We start from the raw sequence: 18,660 nt of genomic DNA, 5'->3' as shown, positions 1-18,660 counted from the left end.
GAAGTGCAGAGATCTATGTGCTTGGAAAAGGCGGCTGCCAAGTTCGCTGCTGGCTTACTCCTGGTGTGCAGAGAGGGCGGGAAGCTAATGCACAGCTGGCTTTCTTGTTCGGGAGGAAAACAGAGCCACCCTATTGCTCTGATACCGTTTCCCCAAAAATAAGACAGTGTCTTATATTAATTTTTGCTCCCAAAGATGCGCTAGGTCTTATTTTCAGGGGATGTCTTACTTTTCCATGAAGAAGAATACGGTACACATTTATTGTTAAATGAAAATAAAGGAAATTTATTACCTGTATACGGTACGGTAGTACGGTAGTTGTCAACATAAACCAGACAAACTGAATCCTACAGTATCAAGAATTTACTCATTTATTCAATGACAATCATGTCATCATCTTCTGGAACATCATCATAACAATCCAATTCCTGAATTTCCTATGACTCCATTTCTTTCAGAATCAGTGGACCAAATCTCTCATGTTTAGCATTAGCATTCTGAGACAGAGCCTGGGGGGGGGGGGGGGCTTATTTTTTGGGGGATGCCTTATATTTCACTCAGAAGAAAACCTGTAAGTAGGTCTTATTTTCGGAGAATGTCTTATTTTCGGGGAATCACGGTAGATAGCCCCAGTCAGGGAGAGGCCGGACTGTCAGGCAGTGGGCAAAGCTCTCTCAGAGATGCATGTAGCCAGCAGCCTAATATTACTGCGGGACTCAGGAACAGGACCCTTTTAGGGTGGGGCTGACAGGAAACCAAAGTTTGTCTACACCACCCCGAGACTACGCCCCATCAAAGCAGAACATGGAAGCCCTCCCAATGTTCGGGAGGCTTTCTCGTTCGGGAGATAAAAACAACTCCCAACTGCACTGAGAGACAACTCTGAGCCGGGGAAAAACTGGCTGTCAGGGATTAGGCAAAACTCAAGAATAGCCTTTCCCAAAGTGGTGTGCACGCCTGCAGCCAGTCTTGCAGGACTCAGCGTGAATAGGACTTTCCTAAGGCGGCATTGACAGGGAACCAAAGCTTGTCTGTGCCACTCCGAGACTCCACCCCATCCAAGTGGAGCACAGAAGCCCTCCTAGCTGAGACACTGCTGATTTTCACAGCTAATCGGCTTGGAGATCAATGCTTCCCAGTGATACCAACAACAAACAAGGCTTAACAACAAGACTGCACACACAGCCCACAGAGGGCTGCACCAAGACTGTCCACCTCAGGTAACTGGCAAGGCTGTGCTACTGGGCTCCGCCAGGACACTTAGCACACAAAACTATTCCATCAAATCAGGGAAGCAGCTAAAATGCAGAGAAGAGGCAGGACACAAAGGAAGGAAATGGAGGAAAGTAAAAGAATGGACATTAAAAACCATAGTTATAAGGTTTTTCAGGAATTTCCTAGAAAAGGCCGATAAAGTAAATGAGACCTTGGAGGATATGAAAAGGGATCAACTAGAAATATAGAATACATTGTCTGAAATAAAAAATATTATACAGAGTCCTAAAAACAGACTGGAATATTGCAAGAATCAAGTCAAAGATTTAGAACACAAAGAGCCAGAGGACACTCCTCCGCAGAAGCAAGAAGACAAGAGAATCCAGAAAGTTGAAGATAGTATAAGAAACCTCTGGGTCAACTTCAAGTGAACTAGCATCAGAATTATGGGGGCCCCAGAGAAGAGAGAGAGCAAGATATCGAAAGCCTATTGGAAGAAATAGTGACAGAAAACTTCCCCCACCTGGTGAAAGAATTAGACCTACAAGTCCAGGAAATGCACAGAACCCCAAACAAAAGGAATCCAAAGAGGATCACACCAAGGCACATCGTAATTAAAATTCCAAGAGCAAAAGACAAAGAGAGAATATTAAAAGCAGCAAGAGAAAAGCAGATAGTGACCTATAAAGGGGCGCCCATAGGATTGTCAGCTAATTTCTCAACAGAAACCGTGCAGGCCAGATGGGAATGGCAAGAAATATTCAAGGTGATGAATAGCAAGAACCTACAGCCAAAATTATTCTACCCAGTAAAGCTATCACTCAGAATCAAAGGCTAGATAAAGAGCTTCACAAATTAAAAAAAAAAAGTTAAAGGAGTTCACCACCACCAAACCAGAATTACATGAATTGCTGAAGGGGGTTCTTTAGGAAGAGGAAGAAGTTAAAGATAAAAATTATGAACAACAAATACATAACGATCAACAAGTGAAACTAAAAACCAAGGGAATTAAAAAATCTGATGAATAATATTAACTGGTGAATATAATAGAATCAGAGGTGTGGAAAGGGAATGGACTGACGATTCTCAGGGAAAAGGGGAGTGGGGAGTGTGGGAAGAGACTGAACATAAACTGTGCACCTATGGATGAGGACAATGGGGGGTGGGGAAAGGGCAGAGGGTGGGGTGGGGGGGAGTCAGTCCACTCCCTTTCCACACCTCTGATTCTATTATATTCACCAGTTAATATTATTCATCAGATTTTTTAATTCCCTTGGTTTTTAGTTTCACTTGTTGATAGTTATGTATTTGTTGTTCATAATTTTTATCTTTAACTTCTTCCTCTTCCTAAAGAACCCCCTTCAGCAATTCATGTAATTCTGGTTTGGTGGTGATGAACTCCTTTAGCTTTTTTTTAAATTTGTGAAGCTCTTTATCTGGCCTTTGATTCTGAGTGATAGCTTTACCTGGTGGAGGGGAGCAATGGAGGGGAGAAAAAGAGGAACATTTGTAATAATCTGAACAATAAAGATTTTTTTTTTTAAAAAAAGGATGAGCTACAGTGTGAAATCACTCAGTATAGTTCAAAAACAAAATATATAATAAAACATATAATATAGCATATAATAAAATATAAATGTATGTTTAATTTATGATTTATATATCTAACACTCATATAGAAATGTTACACATTTTATATCCTATCTAATAAAATAGTAATGTGCAAATTAACCATCACTCTGCTACACCCACCAGCCAATCAGGAGTGAGTATGCAAATTAACTTAGCCAAGGTGACTGTAGCCATGGAGTAAGCAGGAGGCTTGGCTCTGCTCAAGGCTACAAAGTTTCAATTATAGAATATAAATCCCAGATACCAGGGCCTCCGCTTGGGTCACCAGGGGCCTGCAAATCACCACAGGCCTGTTGCCCAGGCCACCCCACACTCCAAGGGAACTCCCACCCTTATCCGGGACACCCTTCCAGGCAAACCAGCTGGCCTCCACCCATGCACCAGGCCTCTATTCTATCAAATAAAAGAGTAATATGCAAATTGACCATCACTCCAACACACAATATGGCTGCCCCCATGTGGTCAAAGATGGCCAGCAGGAGAGAGCAGTTGGGAGGGACCAGGTCTGCAAGAGAGGGCAGTTGGGTGCAATCAAGCCTGCAGGGGAGGGCAGTTAAGGGATGACCAGGCTGGTAGAGGAGGGAAGTTGGGGGTAACCGGGCATGAGGAAAGGGCAGTTAGGGAGTACCCAGCCTGCAGGGGAGGGTAGTTAGGGGGGTGACTAGTCTTGCAAGAGAGGGAAGTTAGGGGTGACCAAGCTTGCAGGGGAGGGAAGTTAGGGGTAAACATGCTGGTAGGGTTAGGCATCAATCAGGCTGGCAGCGGAGTGGTTAGGGGGTGATCAGGCTGGCAGGCAGAAGCAGTTAGGGGCAATCAGGAAGGCAGACGTGCGAGCAGTGGGGAACCAGCAGTCCTGGATTGTGAGAGTCATGTTCGACTGCCTGATTAAATGGGCAGTCAGACATCCCTGGAGGGGTACCAAATTGGAGAGGGTGCAGGCTAGGCTGAGGGACACACCCCTGTGCACGAATTTCGTGCATTGGGCCTCTAGTTAATATATAAATTAATATATTGTATATAATATTTTAAACATATATTTTATAAATTTATATACATTTTTACAAAATAAAGTAAGTCCCCATAGTAGGAAGGCCAAGACCTCTTAAGAACTAAATTGGCTGATGTTCAATAGGACTGGACAAAGAAGATGTAGTACATATACACAATGGATTACTATTCACTCTAAGAAAAGATGAAATTGCACCATTTGCACCAACATGGATGGACCTTGAGAACATTATGCTAAATGAAATATGTCAGTCAGAAAAAGCTAAGAACCATATGATTTCACTCATATGTGGGATATAAAACTGAAATTCATGAAACAAACAGCAGTGTGGTGGTTGCCAGAGGAATGAGGGAGAAGGGAGTCCTAATATATGATGCCAGGAGAAGATTTGACTGGGGTGGTGATACATGGTGCAATATACTGATTTTATAGAAACCCACACCTAAAACCTATATATTGACCAATATCACCCCAATCCTATCTAATAAAGAGGTAATATGCAAATTGGCCCTCACACCCTCACAGAAGATGGCCGCTCCCATGTGATCAAAGATGGCCATCACAAGATGGCTGGCAGGGGAGGGTAGTTGGGGCGACCAGGTCTGCGGGGGAGGGCACTTTGGGGCAATTGGGCCAGCAGGAGAGCAGTTCAGGTCAATCAGGCTGGCAGGGGAGTGGACAGGGGCAATCAGGCAGGCAGGCAGGCAAGCAATTGGAAACCAGCAGTCCCAGGTTGTGAAAGGGATGTCCAACTGCCAGTTTAGGCCTTATACCTGTGGACATCCCCTGAGGGGTCCCAGATTGGAAAGGGTGCAGGCTGGGCTGAGGGACACCCCCCTACAGTGCATGAATTTCATGCACCAGGCCTCTAGTACATTTAATTAAATATTTTCTAAAAATAGAATAAAAAATGTGAATAGGGCAAACATTATCAAAATATCGGGTTTCATATTTGAATACAATATTTCCTTTTGTACTCATGTTATTTTAAATGAGGTTATGAATAAGTTCACTACAAGTAGGAGAAAATGTAAATACTAGTTTTGGCCTTTCCTGAATCATAAATATGCCACTTCTAGAAAGAGAAAGCTTTAAATCACAGACGGGCTAAATTGCATTACTTTTCTGAGAAATTATTATTCCTACCTTAGAAATGAGAACTAGAAGAGTATATGATTTGCCAGGACATATCAAAATAAGAATTGAAGGGGAGAGGAGGATGCTTTTTATCATTACGTCTCCAGTTCATGAAACTTACCCTGATAAATCATCTCATCTTCCTCAGTCACATAGGCGTTGGCCCCCCAAATTACCATCTTATGGATGTAAGATGGGTATTTTGCAGCTGCAATGAGGGCTGTTATACCACCATCACTCCAACCCATCAAAGAGATCTTCTTAAACTTCAGCGTCTGTGGTCAACACAATAAAAAGAACAGCACAGATTATTGCTCTTCTCTGTCAAAAGAACCCAATAATCAATAATTAACAGAATCAATATAGCTGAGGGGTTTGGAATATCAATTAGTAATCAATGAAAAATCATTGAGTCTACTACTTGATGACATAAATGCTTTCTCTCAATTAGTTAGGTGTAAATATAATGTCATAAGTTTTGTTTTGAATTTTGAAGAAACTACTTCTGTTTGGATAAAATCTCAAGGAACTGGAAACAATGGAAATCAGCTGAACTTGGACATGACCAACATGAACACTTGAGCAAAGATTTTTAAAACAGCTGTGCAGATCAGAAAGAGAAATTAGATGAAATTAAGTCATTGCATCTGGTAAAGTTCCTAATTGCAACATTGTGAAGAAGTGGCTGGAGGAAGTTTGGAAAGGTATGGTGTCATGAGGAGGTTATGTTAGTCCCAGAGTGAACCAACAGGGCTCTGAAAATGTGTTCCACAGGGAAAATGAACAGAGATGCTGACTATGACAGAAATGCTATCTAGAGCCGAAACCGGTTTGGCTCAGTGGATAGAGCATCGGCCTGCGGACTGAATGGTCCCGGGTTCGATTCTGGTCAAGGGCATGTACCTTGGTTGCGGGCACATCCCCAGTAGAGGACATGCTAGAGGCAGCTGATCGATGACTCTCATCAATGTTCCTAACTCTCTCTCTCCTTTCTTCTCTGTAAAAAATCAATAAAATGTATTTTTAAAAAATAAAAGAAATGCTATCTAGAACAGAGATGCTGTCTGGAAGTAAAATTTGAATTGGGAAAACTAAGTTAAGGAATTAACAAATACCAGTCCAAGATAGTTCCTGATAAACTGGGATTAGTACTATGGATAACAACTTGGCACTACCTTGTGAAATGAACACGTGCATTTTCTGTAACCCAGCAAGCCATCTCCTAAGTGGGTATGAGACTCTTATGCATATGTACCAGGAAATAGGTCTAGGAGAGTGGTCGGCAAACACATTAGTCAACAGAGCCAAATATCATCAGTACAATGATTGAAATTTCTTTTGAGTGCCAATTTTTAAAACTTATTCTAATGCCACTTCTTTAAAATAGACTTGCCCAGGCTGTGGTATTTTGTGGAAGAGCCACACGCAAGGAGACAAAGAGCCGCATCTGGCTCGCAAGCCGCAGTTTGCTGACCACGGTTCTAGAATATCTACAGGAGCGTTGTTATAATAGAAAACAAACAAACAAACAAAAACAGGACTAAGCCGAAACTGGTTTGGCTCAGTGGATAGAGCGTTGGCCTGTGGACTAAAAGGTCCCAGGTTCGATTCCAGTCAAGGGCATGTACCTTGGTTGTGGGCACATTCCCAGTAGGGGGTGTGCAAGAGGCAACTAATCAATGATTCTCTCTCATCGATGTTTCTAACTCTCTATCCATCTCTCTTCCTCTCTGTTAAAAATCAATAAAATAAAAAAAAGATTAAAAAAAAAAACAGGACTAAAATCACAACAGACAACAGAATGATCTCTATACTGCTGTTTATAATCACCAAAGGGCAACTTAAAAATGAAGTTATTTATCTATCATTAGAAGAGGCATGAATAAGAAGTAGTACATCCACAGAAGGAAATACTATGCACCTGTAGTACTGATGTACCTCAGCTGGAGTGGCTCAGTTGGTTGAGCATGGTCCCGAGTACCAAAAGGTTGCTGGTTCTATTCCTAGTCTATACCTGAGTTGTGGGTTTGATCGCCAGTTGGGAAGCATACCTGTTAAGGTTTCTCTCTCACATCCATGTTTCTTTCTCTCTCCCCCATTTACACTCCCCTCCCACCTCCCAGCATGTCCTAGGTAAGGATTTTTATTTTAATGCAAAAAAAAAAAAATGCTGATGTAAACTTATATTTATTGACATGAAAGTGTCTCCTTGACAAATTGGAGAAACAGTAGGTACAGTATAATGCCATCAATATAAAATGGTCTATTTATATATGTAACTAGAGGCCGGGTGCACGGATTCACGCACCAGTGGGGTTCCTTGGCCTGGCCTGTGCTCTCTCACATTCCCGCACCCCTTGGGGGATATCTGAGAGCCAGTTTCAGCTCAGTCCCCGCAGGCAATGCTGAGGGATCCCACTGGTGCATGCACCAGACCTGTGGTATGCATAAGATCTTTGATTAATCTCTTTCTGCTCCTTCTCTCCCTTCTTCCCTCTAAGATTCATCAATCTGTTCCATGTTTCCATGCCTTTGGTTTCCACTCCTGTGTTGAATGTCTGCCCCCTTGTGGCCAGTATAATTCACAGCATTGGCCGGTGGGCCAGTTGCTTAGACTTTTATATATATAGATAAGATTAGCCCAAATGGCAGAGCCTCAAAGGTTTGGTAGTGGTAGCTCTACATAGTTGGCTGTGTGATATTTCTACTTTCTTCTTTATACCTATTTAAACGTTTAAAATTTTCTATAGGAACCACACAGTATTACCCTTGTAGAAATAAAAACAAAAAACAAAATAAGGGACAGGTCCAGCCATTCTCCCTCTCCTTGGCTCTCCCCTAAGAGACCCACCTTCATCAAATCAACAGCATCTTTTGCATCCCTTTCAAAAAAGTCCCCTGGGAAATCTCGATCTGGGGGTCTGGAATGTCCATATCCTCGAGGATCCCAAGCAACCACTGTGAAGAGCTTCTTATTTAGGTTTTTAATCTGAGGTCCAAAATCAGTCTCTCCACTTCCTAAAAATAGCCACTTGGTTAATTCAGATGAATGCTTTCACTGTTTCAAACACATTATTGTAAAAAACAACAACAACAACAAAAAAAAAAAACAATAATTACAATCTTAAATCAAAGTAACTCGTTTCTACTCAAAATTAGACATCAGAATGTATGGAATCACCCAAGAAGTCTTGCTTGCAATGAGAATCCATTAACTGGGAGGCTGACTTCCTTTCCCTACAGAGATCAGAAATGCCTCTTATCTCCCCCTAGTGGCTACTTTGAGAAAGACAGAGGCCCTGATTCTTCATTTGGTCCTGCGTTATTACTGAAGTCCTGCATTTCTGATATCTCTTCAGCTTAATCTTCCTTTAAAAAAATAAATCATGATACTGCACAGAAATAGACTTACTGATATGATATGCTTATGTTATCTTTTCTTTTTAAAAAACGACTCTTACAAGTGAGAGAGATTATAATATCTGTAAACAAATTTATGGGATTTGATCCAAGTTATTTAAAGGAGAATTCTAAAATCCCAGATGTTCTTTTACTAAGCGAATGTGAATAGTTCTGTAGGTATTTTAGGGTTATAATTAGAAATCATGGGGGAGGGCGGGTTGTGGAAGGAATAACTCAATTTAGTTTATTTCTTTAAAAATTTACAAAACAGCCCAGCTGCCTGTGGAGAGGGGAACTGGGTGCTGGGGACAGGGGATTTGGAGATAAAATGTCACTATTTGACTGTCTGATTTTTGAATCAGGTTAATGTTTTACATAAACAAAGTTTTTATAACTGGATAATGATTGCAATACTGAAATAATGAAAATCTAAGCCAGTAAATTATTTATTGCTTTTATAGATCTCATTAGCCATTAGAGTAAATGCCCTTCTTCATTACAATAGCTTAAGGAAAAACATATACTAATTGCTATCTAGACAAGGATGCCTCCATAGCTACAGTACCACATTCAGCTCAAGTTCAGCCAGGAGGAACCATCAACTGAAATACTTTAGGAGAAAGAAGCAAATTATTTTTCTAAAGCATAAATTGGGATTACTTAATTAAACAAAACGACCTAATACTAAGACACTTAAAACTAAATTTTAGATGTCCTGAGATCATTAGAAAATCTCCCCCTGAACTTGCTACTACATTGAAACCACCTATCTGTAAAATGAGATTGAGATTCAACTGGCTTTACAGTAGTCCATTCATATTGATCTAATTTTGATTTTCAAAACATCTGTAAGCTCTGTTTTGTTCTTAGCTCTTATTTTAACACATAGTCAACCACAAAGGGCCATCAATCCATCTTTCAGCACAGAAAGTCTCCCAAATGGAAAACCCTGAATTCCAGGCAATCTGGAATGGCTGGTCACTCACTCATCTTCTTCCCATATCTCTTTCATCCTCTGTCATCCTCCCAAAGTGTAGGCAACCAACTACACAGTGTACTTGCATGGGAAAAAATAGGCATATAAAGGAATAAAAAAAAATACATATAGCAGAAAGTCATCTTTCTAAATCATCTAACATTTATTATAGCAAATACTACTTAAAGCATTTCTGCAAAGCACTAAAATTAGTAATCAGCATTTGGCCACCACTCTTGGGAAAGCCTCGTGGATCACACTGCATGCTAGAGCAGTCCATGAAAACCTTGCAGACCCAACATTCCAGGAAGCAGCAGGACGGCATGCTCGCCCTCTCCGGTCCGCTGGTAATGCAGGTGGACACCGTTCACAGCCACTTTGGTGGAGGTTACTGAGGTGCTAGAACAGGAAAACCCCAGCCAGAAAGGAAAAGTATAAGTTAGCAGAGCCAATATAATATGAGAAAACTGCCCTTTCATACACGGGTCAGCTTCAGTGCCCTTTTCAGGCCCCTCAGACTACTCTGAATTGTGCTACAGCTTTCCAAACCTAAAAATGACATGAGTTTGTATCTTCCTCACTAGACTGCAGATCTGGGCTGGGTCTTCACGTCTGAATGTCCAGCTTGGGGCTTACCCTACAAAAGTACTGAGAGGCTTGCTCAAGTCAGTGACCAGACAGGCCCATGGGCACAAGCCTAGGGAGCTGGAAGCCAGTAGTGCCAACGTGCAGGCTGATGGGGGAGCTCCACACACTGGAACATGCTGAGCCTCTGCGCAACACAGACCACATTCTGAACCTTAGTGGGTTCAGAGGAGCGACCTGGACCTGCAGCTGCCCTGGCAGCATTCCCAAGGATGAGACTGATCTCCAGGGTCCCCAGGGAAGGCCTGGATTTCAAGGCTGTCCTTAGGCATATGACTTCTCACATTCTTTAGCCAACTACAGAAGGACTCTAGCTAAGAATGCTTGTCTGCACTGATATGGCCAAACTAGTTTTTATTTTATTTTATTTTATTTTAATATATTTTGTTGATATTTTACAGAGAGGAAGGCAGAGGGATAGAGAGCCAGAAACATCGATGAGAGAGAGACATCGACCAACTGCCTCCTGCACATACCCTACCGGGGATGTGCCCGCAACCAATATACATGCCCCAGTCCGGAATCGAACCTGGGACCTTTCAGCCCACAGATCGATGCTCTATCCAATGAGCCAAACCGGTTTCACCCCAAACTAGTTTTTAAAATGTTGAAATATTTCTGTGTTGATAGATAAATAGCTGGGTCCATAAGCTCTCATCTCAAGAGCCCACCCCCTGCTACCAACCCTCCTTGGCCCAAGTCTTCCCATGATGCATCATCTCACTGCACATGCTTGGCACGGAGAGGGTCTCGGGCCAGGGCTACTGCCAGAGTCTGTTCTGATTGTAGGATTCGTGTGCCATACCAGGGGTTCTGTTCTGGTTCCTCTCCTCAGCTGCTTGTCCAGAAGCTCTGGGACACCTATGCCAGGATGTAGGCCCCCACATCAGGTTCTAGCAGCCTCCCCCCAATTTCCCAGAAGGCTGGGTGACTTCGGGAAGGGACATTATGGTTTTCCAGGACAGATGCTGGAACAAATGTGCTGAACACAGGTAAAACAACACATAATTTCTGGAAAAATAAGACAGAATTGATTGGCAATAAAGTCTCTACAGAAATATTATGGGAAGAGCAATAATAAAGGCACTAAGCAGTGGTAATATCATACCAACATTGCCAACTTACTTATTATTGATGTCCTATTCCTCTAATTTATTGTTATTGTCAAGATGACTCTAGGATCAAGATAAAAGCAAATAACATTGTACTAATATTCATTTCAAATATCTGTTTACTGACACATTTGCTTCGCTCACAGTCTATTAGGAGAAAAGATGAAGCCACAGAGATTTACCAGCAAACCCTCAGGGATGGGTAGGTCATGACTGAGGGAAGAAGTTGTACACAGTTGGAGCAAAGGTTATTAGCATTTCCTGTGTTTACCACCCAGGAATGCAGAAGTTCCCAGATAAGATGACTGGCACAGCTCACCATAGTGATGTGTACTTTTCTTACTCCTTGTGCCCTAAAGATTTGTACGGGGCTCCCTTCCTTGCTTATAGAAGTAATTTTGTACACTAAGGATGTTATGTACCCTCCCCCACCCTACTCTGTCAATGCCCAAGCTGGTACGTTTTCATGACTGGGTGCTGCTGTCTGCATCTCTCCAGGAACTCAGGAGCCAGCCCTACGGCACTGTCTCAAACAGGCTTCCCTTCCCTTCAGTGTTCATCTCTGTTATGAAAAAACCCTCTACTTTCCCTCTGCACTTTGCTCTCTGTTTAGATTCCCCATTTCAAATTTATTTTCTTTATTATTATCCCTATCCCATATTCTTTTGGTTGCCTAGTAATACAGAAATAAAATCAGGTAGTCTAAAATGGGCATGATGACACTTGATGTCAGATTACTAGGGCAGAGGCAGCTTTCAAGGAGAGACAGCCTGGTCAGTGTGGCTCAATGGTTGAGCATCAACCTATGAATCAGGAGGTCATGGTTCGATTCCCAATCGAGAACACATGCCCAGGTTGTAGGCTCCATCCTGGGTAGGGGACATGCAGGAGCCAGTCAATCAATGATTCTCTCTCATCATTGATATTTCTATCTCTCTCTCTCTCTCCCTTCCTCTCTGAAATAAAAAATGTATTTTAAAGGAGAGGAAGAGAGATTTCATCAGAGATATTTGAAAAAGAGGAAGAAAGTAGCATTTGAAAGGAACTTCCAAGAATACAGTGGGAGGGTGGTTCTAACAGAGGAAGTAGTGTGATAGAAGGCACAGGAGGAAGGACACTTGTGGGGACAGGGCAGTGTTCAGCCTGGCAGGAGCGGGGGTGGGGGGGGAGAAGGGAGTGAGGGAGTGGGGGTGGGGGGTGGAGAAGAGGTAGCATATTTTGAGGCTGAGCAGTGACATGTTTACAGTTCAGGGGAAAGGAATGGCTTATGCACTGCCATCAACGTATACAATCTCCAATCTTTGGAAACAGGATAGAGGATTTCAATTTCAAACATAAAAAAAAGTTTTATTTTAAAAAATAATATTTATTGAGGGATTAATTTTCATATAAAAATTTAAGTGGGTACAGTCTTTTTCTCCTGTTTATCAAGGGGTCCTTAGATGGCTGCAGGCCTCAGATAAACATGGTTACACTGTGAAGTGCCACCTGCAGGGAGCAGGCCTGGAAAGGCCCTGCCATGTGCATATGTCAAAAGATAGAAAAGTTCAGAAAATGTAAAGAACAAAAGTAAATCCCTTTCCTTGGCAGTTAATTTGTTGTTTCCACTACTTTCTCCCTCCTAATGATTGCTTCTCTAACCAAGGTGTTCTTAAGCAGGTGTGTGTGTTCACTAGAATTATCTGTGAAGAGGAAAATATAGCTGCTTAGGACAACCCTGGGGACCAGCAGTCAGTAACTGGAATAGGACGCAGGCATGCACTCTCTAAAATGCCTACACCCTATTGCACTGTTCATTCATATATATCCTGAACACCTACTTTGGGCACTCCGTGTGCCCTGGAGGCTGGCATAAAAGACAGATAATGAATCCTGCAACCAGCAGTTACTATGAAGTTGACTAAGTATAATATTTTGACAGAAGAGTAGGGGGATACAGGAGACCCTGGGGTTGAAGGGGGCAGACACCAGGTTCCCCATGCCTTCACTATCATCTACATGGCTGCCCACTCAGCTCCTTTCTAGGAGTGTTTCCAGCCTCCCGCTATATCAATGGGGCTTAAACTTAGATTTGAATCATGTGGCAAAACTTTTAATTATTTTAACTGCATTTTTAAGTATTTTTTTTCTTTTCTGGCAAACTTAAGTCTCTGGATGCCCAGCTGCACTAAATCAATATCTCTGGGGTGGGATCCAGGCATTTGTATATATATATATTTTTTTAAACCCCCAAGACATTCTAATAGGTAATCCAGGTAAAGAACTACTATACTGAGTTAATTTCTTGGAGGAGAAAAAAAAAAATCCTGTCTCCCTTTGAAAACGCCTGTAGAAAGGCATGCTCATCTACAAGAGCCTATGTTTTACCTTGTATTTGTCCTTGGCTCCTTTTTTTCTGGGAGGCTGGGCAATTTTGTGAAAGGGAAGGTCAGGAGCAATGCAATGGAAATCAATTCCTGATTGAGGGACTGAGCCACTCCCTTCAAAGGAGAAGAGTCTACTGTGGGGGAGGTCAGAATGTAAGAGTTTGGGGCAAATAACTAAATAACAGTAACATTTAGCGTCACTATTAAACTAAATAATGGACTACTAAAAGCTTATCTCATCTCCTTCATTTTGCGATGTAAGGCACATTAATTATAAGTAACCACACTTGACCATTGAGGAAGCTGATGATTAGGAGGTTAGGCAATTGCCCCGTCATCCTGCTGGGAAGTCCAGATGAGCACCTGACTGTCTGATACCAGAGCCTGTGGCACTTTTTACACTTTTCTCAGAAATAAAAACGGGGACTATTAATAGGATAAATTCTCACTTTGAAAGTCCTACATAGTCTATATCTTGCATGTTGAGTAATTTATTTTGTGTATCTTTTCCAAAGTAACCATTGGCTACAATAAAGCTACCTCACAGAGCATGGATTTACATGAATTTTGATGACACACTTTTTCATCTTTTATACCCTGCTTTGTTATATATATAATTGCTAACTTTACCCACTACTTAATTTTTACCTCCAAGACCTTTAACATTCACTCTCTCAAATACTCTGTACAATTCTGCAAGGCATGCAGCTCAGAGAGGTTCAGTAACCTGCTCAGGTTAATGTAGCCAGAAGTGGCAATGTAGCCATTTGAACACCAAAGGCCATGCCTCTTCTGTAACCTCATGGCTGAGGAGGGTCCCCAATAGGGCTCCAGCACTAGGGCCACTCACCCTGACTGCCAGACAGAAGGTGGTGGCAGGTTCCAGGGGAAGGAAGCTCTCTGGTTCTCCCAAGGTTCAACTCGGATTTTTTTTTTTTTTTTTTTTTTTTGTCAGGCAGTTAGTTAAGTTCTGTAAATTATTAATATTGCAACTGTATGTAACATAACTTCCAGATTATAAATAAGAAAAGTCAGCATTCCAAATAACAGATTTACAGACAAGTTTTCAAAACACAACTCAATTGTGGTCGAGCACTGGCTGTGACAGGGTGTTTTTACCTACTTACTCTGGGCTGCAGCCTTGTTTCAGGATTACCGGTAACCATTGTCACTGCTTATTTTCCCTGATTAAATGTCACATCAATCGCAACCACAGTTATATAATGGCAGTTCAAATTCCAGAGAAACCTGTTTTTGAGCTATATTAGGAAGAATGGTTTGAATGCTAATGAATCACCCTTCCTGCAATCATTAAATAACCTACCATAACTTTGATATTGTTAAAATCACAGTAATTTTATTTCAATCCGGTTCTGCAAACAGGAAGCTGGATAAATCATCATTTTACAGTGTTGGTTTACAACTGTGGCCATTGATATATTTCCATTTGCATCAAAACAATCTTGAATTCTTCTAAAAGATCTATACTAATAAAAGGGTAATACGCTAATTAGACTGGACATCCTTCCAGACAAAGCCACGGTGGCAGGGGCCTAGGCAGAGGTAGTTAGGGGGTGATCAGGCCAGCAGGGGAGCAGTTAGGGGGCAACCAGGACAGCAGGGGGGCAATCAGAATGGCAGGGAGGCAGTTAGGGGGCAATCAAGCCAGCCAGGGGGCAGTTAGGAGGCAGCCAGGCCGGCAGGCTGGCAGTAAGAGGGTGGCCAGGCCAGCAGAGAGGCAGCTAGGGGGTGGCCAGACTAGCGGGGATGAGGCAGGGGGGGGGGGAGAGAAAGTTAGGGGGTAACCAGACCAGCAGGGGGCAGTTAGGAGGTGATCAGGCCAGCAAGCAGAAGCAGTTAAGGGCGATAAGGCAAGCAGGCAGGCAAGCAGTTAGTAGCTAGTGGTCCTGGAGGGATTGGGCCTAAACCAGTAGTCAGACATCCCCTAAGGGGTCCCAGATTGGAGAGAGTGCAGGCTGGGCTGAGGGACCCTCACTTGTGCACAAATTTCATGCACTGAGGCCTCTAGTCTATAATAATAAAAAATAACCTAAACCAAATATGAAACCCCTAATCAATCACATAAAAATGTAAAACTGGTCACATTTTCTTCCTTTCTCCTTTCAAATTAAGCTTTCAAATGAGAAATTTCCACCTTAGATAAAGTAAAGTTCTCAATGCTCTCTCTAGCATTTGACTTTTCTTTCTAATCACGAATGGAATTTGCCCATCAACAGTTAACTGCGCCTACCTGGTGTGGCTCAGTGGTGAGCATGGACAGAGGTCATGGTTCAATTCCTCTTTGGGGCATATGCCCCAATGGGGGGGGTGTGCAAGAGGCAGCCCATCAATGATTCTCTCTCATCACTAATATTTCTCTTTCTCCCTCTCCCTGCCTCTCTGAAATCAATAAAAATGTTTTTAAAAACATTTCAAATCAGTTAACTGCATACATGCATTTTGTGTGTGTGTGTGTGTGTGTGTGTGTGTGTGTGTAGGGAGGTAGGTCTGTAGGGAATTCTTTCTGTTCTATCCACACTGTCTGCCTTGTATCTCTTAGGACTCAAGACACCATTTTTAAGACAGCGGGTCAGAGATTAATCGGGTTTTTGTTGTTAGTGATAATTTATCTCAAAATGTGTGTGGGGGGCGACGGGGGGCGTGAGAGAAAGGCGGGCTCTCGGGCGTCTCCGCAGACCCCCAGTACCTGTGGGAGCCAGGCGGGGCTCCTGCAGGAGATGAGCCAGGGAAGGCTGGGCGCTGGGACCCTGGCTCTGAGAGCTAGTAGTCGCGGGCGTCCGCAGGCAGGTTTTCGATAAAGGAAACGGGAGAGATTATTGCCCTGAAGGCCTTATGAGACTGGACAGGGCAACGGGCTCCGAGCACGGGGTTCGCGGCTGTGACCTGCCCGGCGTGCGGTGACTAACCTGCCGCTTCCTCCCGGCCCCTCGGTGCGCAGCGCCCGGCCGCGCCTCGCCCGCCCACTCCACCCCGAGGCGCGAACACATCCCGGAGCTCGCGGGGGAGCGGGCCTTTACCCGAACGCCGCGGCGGGCCGGGCCAGAGGAACGTGGGGCCCCGACTTCAGAGCCGAGAGAAGGAGCCGCAGGCGGAGCGCCCCGCGGCCGCTCTGCGCCATCGCCATGGTCCCGGGTTGCGCCGGCGCCGGGAGAGCGCACGCGTGACCCGCTTCGGGCTCCGGGCGCCGCCGCCCGCCGGGCCGCGCATGCGCCAGGCCTCAGCCCGACCCTCCACCCCCAGTCCCAGCTCCGCCGGGACGCCGCGCTCCGCCACACGCTGGGTAGCAATCTGGGTGCTCCCTGACCCGTGACCCAACGGGACGGGCGGTCCTGCGGGCACCGGGGCACGGATCATCTTCACTTCGAATGCCAGCTCCAGCTCCGGCTCCGGAGCACACGTCCCCGTTGGATCTGCCCACCCCGCGCTCGGCGGGGTGACCTGGTGGTGCTGGTGGGCGAGCAGCCCCTGTTCAGCTCACCTAGAGGTGAGAAGGGGGTGGGCTCGGAGTTTGGCTGTCAAGGCGGGTGAAGTGCATTTGCTTCTAGAGATGATGTGATTAAAACATTTTTGTTCTTCATACCACCTCATACTCATTAGAGTAGCTGTGATTTTAAAACAACACAGAAATTAATGTGTTGGAGGATGTGGAGAAACCCTGTGCATTGTTGGAAATCATTGTTGGAAATATACAGTGGTGCAGTGGCTGTGAAAATAGTAAAAAGAAAATAGAATTAGACATTGTACTACTGTTAAGGCAGTTAGATAGACACGAGCAGAGCAAGGACCATGGACCAGGAACAAAGTTCCTGGGGCCTAGCAAGAGGTAAAACTGGGCAAACAAGAATCTGGTCCCCAAGGTAACCTTTCCTCAACAAGCATATCCCTGGTCATGCAGTTTTCATCTGGCTGGTCAGGCGGTTTAGACAATGCCCCAGACCTCCTCCCCCCACAACCCACCCCCCACCCACGCACACCTTTCCTCTTCAGAGATAACATCAAAACCCGGCAAGTGACATCCTGGCTGCCTCAGGACAAGCTGAATTGACTAATGACCTCGGCCCTGGTGCTGACCAATCAGAGGAGATTACCCAGAAAGAGCACTCCTGGAAACTGGAGGAATATTCTATTGAGACCTTCCCCTGAGACCTCCCCTAAGAGTCCCACCTAAAGAGAGAAGAAAATACCCTCAGCACAAAGGACCCAGTGCTGGCTCTTCCCCAGGGGAGCACACCTGAGCCATTCCCTTTCTCCCTCTTCCCTTTAAGGGACCCCACAAGACTCGCAACCGGGGGAGCAATGGGCAGTGGCTGTTCATCCAATCTAACCCCCTGTACCTGCCTCCAACGCCCCCTTTTTTTCTGACTTCTCAGTGAGACAAAGCAGCTCAGCCCAGGCTCTCTTGTTGCTTCTTCTATGCCCTTCCTTGTTTCACTGTCCTAAGAGTGTTTTTCCTGCAGCCAATAAATTTTCCTGCACTTTGTCTCTTAATTGAAATGTTTTCTTCAAGAAGACAAGAACTGAGGTCTTGTCGTCTCACTAGTATAACACTACCATGATCAGGCAAATCCACTTTTGGGTATGTTAACGAAAAAAAAACATTGAAACCTGTAAACAATTTTTTTATGAGTTTATTTGAGCCAAAACTGTCGACATATGCCGGGAAGCAGAACCTCAACAGACTGAAATAATGCTCCGAAAAATGGCGGTTACATTTCTCTATTTATACACTGAAATCAAAGGAGGGACATAGGTGGGTTACATGAAATTCATTGGTGATGGAGTAAGGAGGCGGGAGAAAGCAAAGCAGTGGGAAACTCCTGGGATTGGATAAAAAGTAAAATGATGGACGTGTACTCAGGTGAGTGCAGGAACAATTAACATGATAACGAAGGAATTTGAGACATCTGTCCCGGCGCCCACCACATTTGGTTGTGCCCCAGGGTCTCCGGAAAAAGGGAAGTTACAAGTTACCCAGATATCTCAGATATGTTATCTTAGAGGCAAAAAGGCAAATGGGCTCAGTAAAAGATCAAAGTTGATCTTTGGGAAAATATCTGGGACATGACTACCTACTATAACCTGTTAGATATTTAATTTTCAAACCATCTTTTGTTATCTTAGGTCTCTGGGTTTGCAAGACTGCCA

The 18,660-nt window shown here is 43.9% G+C and overlaps 1 protein-coding gene across 2 annotated transcripts in view; it reads right to left on the bottom strand.

Annotated features, from left to right (window-relative positions):
- BPHL (biphenyl hydrolase like) overlaps window positions 1-16,984 on the bottom strand; it is a 34,621-nt gene extending 17,637 nt beyond the window's left edge. Inside the window, exons 1-4 of one of the 2 annotated variants that reach the window (XM_084873175.1) lie at window positions 16,533-16,984; window positions 9,667-9,770; window positions 7,845-8,011; window positions 5,115-5,268 (exon numbers count right to left, since the gene is read on the bottom strand). In XM_084873175.1, coding sequence (XP_084729301.1) covers window positions 5,115-5,268; window positions 7,845-8,011; window positions 9,667-9,770; window positions 16,533-16,639 — 532 coding nt within the window. In that variant the 5' untranslated portion in view covers window positions 16,640-16,984. Of the gene's footprint in view, window positions 1-5,114; window positions 5,269-7,844; window positions 8,012-9,657; window positions 9,771-16,532 lie in introns of both variants that reach the window. The other variant, XM_084873174.1, reaches the window with a different exon arrangement.
- Window positions 16,985-18,660: the final 1,676 nt, after the last annotated feature.

The sequence above is a fragment of the Pipistrellus hanaki genome, assembly GCF_964339955.1.
Source record: "Pipistrellus hanaki genome assembly, chromosome: 2".
NCBI classification, from domain to species: domain Eukaryota; kingdom Metazoa; phylum Chordata; class Mammalia; order Chiroptera; family Vespertilionidae; genus Pipistrellus; species Pipistrellus hanaki.
This window is presented reverse-complemented; position numbering and strand designations above follow the sequence as displayed.